This window comes from Sitophilus oryzae, unplaced genomic scaffold (assembly GCF_002938485.1).
Source record: "Sitophilus oryzae breed Bouriz unplaced genomic scaffold, Soryzae_2.0 scaffold_1191_pilon_pilon, whole genome shotgun sequence".
NCBI classification, from domain to species: Eukaryota; Metazoa; Arthropoda; class Insecta; order Coleoptera; family Curculionidae; genus Sitophilus; species Sitophilus oryzae.
Genome location: NW_022145828.1, coordinates 347838 through 356702, shown reverse-complemented (window position 1 = coordinate 356702; position 8865 = coordinate 347838). Strand labels below are relative to the sequence as shown.

The 8865-nt window shown below is 29.6% G+C and overlaps 1 protein-coding gene across 1 annotated transcript; it reads right to left on the bottom strand.

The window, feature by feature from the left end:
* Positions 1-563: 563 nt before the first annotated feature.
* LOC115891731 lies at positions 564-8239 on the bottom strand. Its single transcript, XM_030912276.1, has 2 exons — positions 8108-8239; positions 564-2776 (listed from the first exon to the last, which is right to left on the bottom strand). Exons 1-2 carry the CDS (start codon positions 8116-8118, stop codon positions 787-789), a joined length of 2001 nt encoding a protein of 666 aa, XP_030768136.1. The 5' UTR covers positions 8119-8239; the 3' UTR covers positions 564-786.
* Positions 8240-8865: the final 626 nt, after the last annotated feature.

Genomic DNA, 8865 nt, shown 5'->3' with positions numbered 1-8865 from the left:
TCTCTATTTGACTCGTATCACCACTTGTTGGGAATGTTATTCTTTATTTTTTTTATAATTAAATTCTTACTAAGTTGTTATTACTTTTTATTTTTAAACTTTTAATACAAAATATAAATTTAGCAGTATTACGTCTATGAAAAAATTTTTATGAATGTCCCTGGTCCCTTCTGTGACCGTGCTTTTATGAGAATGCCCTCTCCGAAAATCCACGGGCGTACCTACTATTTCTTAATAATATTTTCAGGTAGGTTTGCAAAGGGACAAACATGACCATTTCTTAAGTAAATAGAAACCAGACATCGCGTCTGAAAGTAAACGAATTACAAAGGAAAACTAAAAATGATGCAACTTTTATGACTATTTCTTCCAAATTTCATCTTAAGGTAATGGTTCTGTTTATTTGCATCACCCATCTTTCTGAGAAGAATAATAATGTTGATGGTATTTTTCGTACCTTAAATTCTTTAGGCATAGCCGTAGAATAAGGGTAAAAATAATATTTTATACAATTTGTCGAATATACATATACATATAACCATATTAAATGTATGTTCACAACACCTCCCCCCTTAATGAGAGATTTCATGAGGTGAAAGTGATATGAAATCTCAAAACAAATGTTTATATAATTAATTAGTATAACTCAGATGGAAATGAATAAAAGTACATATATAAAAGTATTATACAAGTCTTAACTACTAATTATAACTAACTTACATTCTAACTTAACTAACATTTTTTTTTATAACTATTGCAGATTTAAAAATGTATCAAATGCGGAAATTATTTTTCTTTTAATGGTCGCCTTGATGGTACATACCCAATGGGTCTGCGCGAGGGCGCCTGTAAATTAACATTCTCTTCTTCGGAGTTTTCATAGTTACCTACATTTTCAGAGTTTTGGCTAATATTACGATTATAATGAGCAACATATCTATCACTATTTCTAGAAGATGGTTCCACAGACTGATTAACTCTAATGCATAAGTTTGGAATAATTCCGCAACAGGCTGTCTTGTTAGTACATTTTGTATACAATTTATAAATAATAAAAATAATAGCAAGAAGAGCTAAGATATAGGCAATTACAGATGCTGGAAATGTATAATTGTTTACAAGTTTCCTTTTTAGAATTTCATCACCTAACTTTTCAATATCTTCTAGCTTATGGCTCGCTACATTAAGTTCGGGGATGTGCTTTGTTAATTTCCTATAATGTTCGTTGAGAAATATTTCACTAATGTTTATTTTTTCTTCCTTTATCCTTTCGCAACAATTATCACTAATGTCGAATGGTGGAATAAAATCACTTGAAATATTGGACTGGACTGTATTTCCATGAGGGATTAGCATTGATGATGCGCTATAAGCTTTACATTGTTTACCTATAGTGACACTACCGCAATTTTTTAGTATTACATCTACGTGATTTTTTTTATTATTACATGATATCGTAAGAGTTTCTGGATGAGGAACTGCAAATAACCAAGTGTTACTGGTTTGTAGTTGAATAAAAATTGCTCTATCTGACTGAATTATACGTTTGTCACAGATATCAGGTATGATATTTGTGAATTGCAATAATTTAACTTCGCAATTATCTGCCAAATGAGCAAGAGAAACTGGTTTTTGTTGCTTGCAAATAAATTTATTTTCTATAATTTTTAAACAAGTATTAAATTCTATTTCCGACAGTGTAATAAACTGCTGTTTGCTTTCGTCAATTGCTATATATTTAGATGAGGGTTGAATTAATATAAACTGGTTATTTGACATTAATTTTGGAAAGGGTGATATTTTATAAATATAGAATAAATTTGTTTCAATTAAAGGGATGTTTATAATATATATTAATCGTTTGTTTTCGAAATAAACTTGCAACTCGATAACATTTAGAATGAGATTTGCATTGAGCGGATCTAATGGTACAGGAAATTCTAATCCATGAGGTAGAGATTCGGACACATCTTTTAATTCGTTAATTAACCTTAATGGCGTTAATATTGAGGGGTGTAAAACTCCCTTTCTTGCTACTAAAATAGCATTCGTAATCGTCATGATTTCTAATTGTAATTGATTTAGCATCATATTTAAAATAGTGACGTGTTCTTCTATGCCGGTTTTTATATATAGAAAATGAAAATTTTCTTTGACTTTGCTTAATTCATCGCTAATCTTTTTTATATTATTTTTTAATAAATTTTCGTTAAAATCTAAAGTTCCAATAGTATTATTGAAATTAATTATTGTTGATTGAACAATTTTTGTTTGTTCTTTTAAAAGTTGAAGGACTGAAGTTTCGTCTTTATTCATTTGTGAAATTTTATCATTATAGTATTTAGCATCTTCTTCATCTAAAACGCCGAATAAAACTTTAGTTGCTTTTCCTACAATATTGAACCAACCTCGTTTTTGTCTACTTTCTGATAAATGACTATGACCGATCAATTCGTGTAAGACTTCTAGTTCTTTTTCAATTTTTTCGAAAGTGTATTTAGAACTTTTCAAAAATAACTGACAAATATAATAGTGATATTGAGCATTCTCATTATTGCATAAATCTGTAGTATACTTACGGTAATTCTTTAATGATAATAACTTATTACTAATATTTTCTAATTCTACAAAAGTTACTAGTTTCCATTTGTTATTAAAAAACCTTAGTTCGCCCAGGTGCTCAAAGTGTATTCCAGGGTTCAAGTCATAAGTGGTTATATTGTATTCTGAGTGGACTACTGCTAGGATACTGGTAATTATTATAAATAAATTAACCCTAAAACAAAATATATATACTAATAATAAGCTAATTAAAATTTATTAATTCTAGTTTTTATAATCTATATATACTGATTATGTTTAGTTTTAATAATAAAAATATTTTAATCTATTTGCATGAATAGTTTGTTTATTTTTTCCTTTTTGAATTGTATAATTTACATCTGATATTTTTTTTTATAATGGTATATGGACCAATCCATAAGGCGGAAAGTTTTTTACTTCTGCCACGTCGAACTGATTCGTCGTAAAGTAACACTTTGTCACCAATTTCGAATATTCTGGTATAACTGTTTTTATCGTAATTATTTTTTGATATGTTTTTACATTTTAATAAGTTTTCTTTAGCTAATTGATTAGAATGTTGCATTTTTTGTTTAAGATTGTTTATGAAATCATCATAAGTATAATTGACTTTAGGTGGTTGTTTAACTGATGTTGGTAATGTAGGAATATGTCCGAATAAAAGTTCAAATGGAGAAAATTGTGTAGCAGTGTGAGGTGTAGTATTATATGTAAATGTTGCATAGGGAATCCAATTATCCCAGTCTGTTTGAGATGTCTTAATGAAGTGTCTTAAATATTCTTCTAGAACTTTATGAGAGCGTTCTAGTGCTCCGTTTGACTCTGGGTGATAACTTGTTGTTTGGATCTTTTTTATCTTTAAAAACTTGCAAGTACTTTTAAAAATATCACTTAAAAAATTTGACCCCTGATCTGTGACTAGCATGTCAGGTATTCCGTAAATGCATATAATATTCGTTACAAAATGATGCGCTACAGTTACAGCTTCTTGATTTCTCATAGGTATATTAATTATATATTTTGTTAAATCATCCTGAAAGGTTAATATGTATTTGTGACCATTTTCGGTTTCTGGTAGTGGTCCAACTATATCTAAAAAACATTTTTCGAACGGTTTTGATGCCGTGGTCGTAATTACCATAGGCATTTTTGTTTTTCGAGACTGTTTATTTTTTTGACAAAGTTCACATTTTTTTATAAACTCTTTTATGTCTTTTTTCATACCTTTCCATGTATATAATTGAGATAATTTTTTATATGTGCGGGATGACCCTTGATGACCTCCTAATGGACAATTGTGATTTTCATTTAATAATACAACTTTTTCAGCATCTGAGGGGTTGATAAGACTGTTGTTAAATATTGTAATTTCTGAATAGAGGTCTTTAAAAATATATCTTATCATAGGAAGAACGATTTCCCATTTGACTAATGAGTTGTAATGATATTTTATAAATGATAGTTCGGTTTTTTCGTTGGATATAATATTTCGTAAAGTTAGTAAGCAAGACCAAATATTTTCATAATTAATATCACTGAATGTATTTTCGTTGTCTGTTAATAGAAATATATTACAATTATTTTGTTGATACTGAAAAACTGACGGCATGTCTAAAGGATTTGTGTTATCGTAATGTTCTAAAAATGTATTAATTTGTTTATTTTTTTCTAGAATTTTAAAGTCGTTTTTGTTGAATAATTTTGGCAAAAATAAAACTATAGGTATAAGTTGTGGTGTTTCAAACAGATTTGTGTTTTTTTCTTTGACTTTGGAATTAATAATTATATGGCTTTCGAGATGTGTTTTAAAATTATCATAATTGGTAATAATAGAATTGACATTTGTTGTGCTAACTATTCTACTCAATGCATCAGCATTTGTATTAATCTTTCCAGCTTTATAAATTATTTCATAGTCATATTCTTCAAGTTTTATTCTAAAACGCGTCAAACGAGAACCAGGGTCTTTGATATTAAATATATAGAGTAGGGGTTTGTGATCTGTAACAATTTTAAATCTTGTGCCAAAAATATATGGACGGAAATGTTTTACTGCCCAGACGATTGCAGTTAGCTCTTTTTCTGAAGTTGAATAATTTTGTTCTGCTTTATTTAGAGTTCTACTAGCAAACGCTATTGGACGATCATGATTAACCTTACCCTGCGATAAAATTGCTCCTACTGCGAAATTACTCGCATCTGTTGTTATAATAAATTCTTTGGTAAAATCTGGGTATTGGAGAACAGGTGGAAAAGTTATACTATCTTTAAGAATTTGGAAAGAATTTTCGCATTTTATACCCCAATTAAAAACAGAATCTTTTTTTAATAATTCGGTTAAAGGTTTAGCAATTTTAGCGAAATTTTTGATAAATTTCCTATAATATCCTACAAGCCCTAAAAAAGATTTTATATCTTTAGGATTTTTAGGTTGCGGAAAGTTTGTTACACATTGAATTTTTGATGGATCTGGTTTAATGCCGTTTTCTGTAATAATGTGACCTAAGTATAAACATTCTTTTCGTAAAAACTGACACTTCGAAGGTTGAAGTTTTAAATTATGTTGTCTAAATCTTTGAAAAACTTCAATTAATCTATCGTTATGTTCATTTAAGTTGTTTGCATAAATTACTATATCATCTAAATAAATAAAGCATTTCATACCATTAAGACCGCTTAAAACTGTGTTCATGAGTCTTTGAAATGTGGCGGGAGCTCCTTTTAAACCGAAAGGCATTCTGTTATAAACGTAATGTCCTGTATTAGTGCTAAAAGCGGTTTTATTTTTATCTTTTTCGTCCATTTCTACCTGATGAAATCCACTAGTAAGATCTAAGGTAGTAAAATAATGAGATTTTCCTAACTGGTCTAAAATTTCTGCTATATTAGGTAGAGGATATGCGTTTCCAATGGTAATTTCATTTAACTTTCGAAAATCAACGCATACTCTAAATTTAGGTGATAATGGGTCGCTTTTCTTAGGAACAACTAGTAAAGGACTATTCCAAGGACTGTCCGAAGCGGAAATTACCCCGTCTTTTAACATTTGCTCAGTTTGTTCATTAATTATTTCTTTATGTTTGAAAGGCAATCTATAAGGTTTTACGTTAATAGGACCTTTATTACTTTCTGTCGGTATAGTGTGTTTTATTGTGTTGGTGCTTGTTAGTTTATCGCCTTCTAAGTAAAAAATATCGTTAAAATCTCTACAAATATCTAATACTGAATTAGTTTCTTCTTCATTTAATTGGTCTAGATTAATTTCTTTTCTTATTTTAGCAAAACGATCGATAATGTCATAATTATATGTTTCTATAAATTCGTACTCATTAAAAGAAATAGGTTCGACATTCACTCTAGGTGTATGGATAGTTTGAGCTTCATTAGAAATATTTAATATGCTAACTAAACATTTATAGTTCTGGACTTTTGTTAGGCTTGACCCTAGATATAAATGTTCGGATAATTGTTTTGAAACTACTATGCCTTCGGACGAAGATAAATTAGCTAGAGCAGGTACAATAATTTGACATCTCGCGGGAATTATTGTAGTTGCTTCTGACGGCAAAATTTTAAAAAAATTGTCTTCAAAATTAATGACTCCGTCTTCGTAATTTATTTTGGCTTTATACTTTTGCAAAAAATCGCGTCCTAATAGTCCATCACTTTTAATCGGTATACTATCTGGCACAATGTGAAAAGGATGAGTTATTGCTTTGTTATTGTTTAATTTAATTGGGATGTTACAAACACCTTTAGTAAATACAGGTTCTTTACTTATACCTTTTAATTCTATAATGCAAGTTTTATTTAATTTTAGATTATTTTGTAATAAGATACATTCTTTCAATAAAGATATATCTGCCCCTGTATCTAATAAAAGATGTAATTCTTTATCTTTTATATCTAAAGAAGGGATTTTAATTATCTCTAATTGTTGGTAACTATCGGAAAATAATACTGATTTATGCGGTATGTCAATTAAGTTTTGCTCAATTTTAATTTTATTTTTATGCTCAGGTAGTGTGTAATTCATAGAACAGCTATTATCTAATTTTAAGAAGCGCTTAATCGGCTGCTCGCGACCAAGGCTTCGCTCTCGTTTCCCGAAAAATTTTGAGATGTGCTCGGTTCTGAAAAATAATTATCTGCTGAATTGATTAACGACTGAGAATTTATAGTTTGAATTTGTTGTGGTGATCTATTATTTGAACTATTAAAATTGGTAGTACTGGATTCATTATTGTAATTAGAAAAATTTTGAGATTGTTGAGGTATCGAAACATTTTGCTGCCGTTGAGGAACTTGTGAGTTATTAAAATTTCTTGGATTCTGAGAATATCTATTATTGTAATTTGAACGAGGATTATTACTGTTATAATTGTTACCATAATTACGATTATAATTACGCACGTCGTTGTTCTGATTAAAATTTTGATTGTTGTAGTTTCGATTAGTGAAACGTCCTTGATTATATTGTACTGTATTTACGTCTTGTCTATTTGAAAAATTATTATTGCTATTAAAATTTTGCGGTGGGCGTGTCTGATTATTGCTAGGTACATTTCTATTATATGAGTTACTATTTTGTTCGTATTGCCTAAGCTGTCTACACTGTGATGTTAAATGATTATTTTTAAAACAAAATAAACAGGAATTATTAGAAGAATGATTATTTAATTGTCTATTTCCACGCTCTACAAAACCTATATTTTTAAAATGCGAGTTTTTAAACCTGTCATTATTCTCAAGTTCCATTTCAATTGCTAATGATAAAGCTTTATCTAAATATGTAGTATTTTCGGCAATAATACGCATTTGAATTTTTTCATCGTTGAGTCCTTTTCTAAAAGTATTGACTAAAATGGAGTTTAAATTTTCTATTAAAACAGTAGCTTCGTTATTTGCATAATTTAAGTGACACGTTTCTTTATATTTATTAAAGAGAATTTGTAATCTATCGCCATATTCTTTTACAGTTTCCCTAAAATGTTGCTTTATTCATTATTTGTGTTAGAAAATGCGATGGTGGTGTTTTATCAGTAAAGTGCTCTAATAAGAAATCTTTTAGTTCTTCCCAATTTTGAAACTGTTTATATTGTGTTACCTCTTGTGCCTTCCCTTTTAATTTAGTACCAAAATTAAATCTACTAGTAATTCTTTTTGATCCACTTTGACAATTTTTAATATTGAATCACAATTTTTAAGAAAAAATTGGAGTGAATTTGCGTCACCCTGACCATCAAATGAATTTATTAAATTCAGAACATCAGTTGGTGTCTTTACCTCCTGCCATTATTATATTTTATTAATGATTTATTACTTTAGTTTAAGAATTATTATTTATTTTTATAGATGTATTTTAGTTTGAAGAGAGAAAAAATATTTACGAATTTTAAGCAATATTTTTTTTTTTTTTTTTTATTTGCAGCCCAGAATTATTATTGTCTTAACTTAAATCTAACTAACTAAAATCAGAAGAAAACAGTAGCGTCACAATACAGTAAACAAATGAAAGACTTACCCCGTCATCATCTGGTGAAAACAAAAGCTTCCTGGAGACTTGCTGCTGCGTCTGGCGCTCCTTCAGTGTCCCCAATGTCTACGTCTCGTGTCGGGCTTCTTGCTGCTTCTTGGTGCACCTTCAAGAACTGCCCGTTGCTCTATCTTCTTTCCAAAAACTGGTAGGTTTTCTGCTGCGTCTGGCGCACCTTCAGGAAACCTTGGTAGTTTTTACCGCTGCCACCAATGTCGTGATCCTGGATTGGACCACCGTCGTCACCAATCTTGTAGTCGCTGCCACCAAATGTTGTAGTTCTCTATTTGACTCGTATCACCACTTGTTGGGAATGTTATTCTTTATTTTTTTTATAATTAAATTCTTACTAAGTTGTTATTACTTTTTATTTTTAAACTTTTAATACAAAATATAAATTTAGCAGTATTACGTCTATGAAAAATTTTTATGAATGTCCCCGGTCCCTTCTGTGACCGTGTTTTTATGAGAATGCCCTCTCCGAAAATCCACGGGCGTACCTACTATTTCTTAATAATATTTTCAGGTAGGTTTGCAAAGGGACAAACATGACCATTTCTTAAGTAAATAGAAACCAGACATCGCGTCTGAAAGTAAACGAAAACTAAAAATGATGCAACTATTTATGACTATTTCTTCCAAATTTCATCTTAAGGTAATGGTTCTGTTTATTTGCATCACCCATCTTTCTGAGAAGAATAATAATGTTGATGGTATTTTTCGTACCTTAAATTCTTTAGGCATAG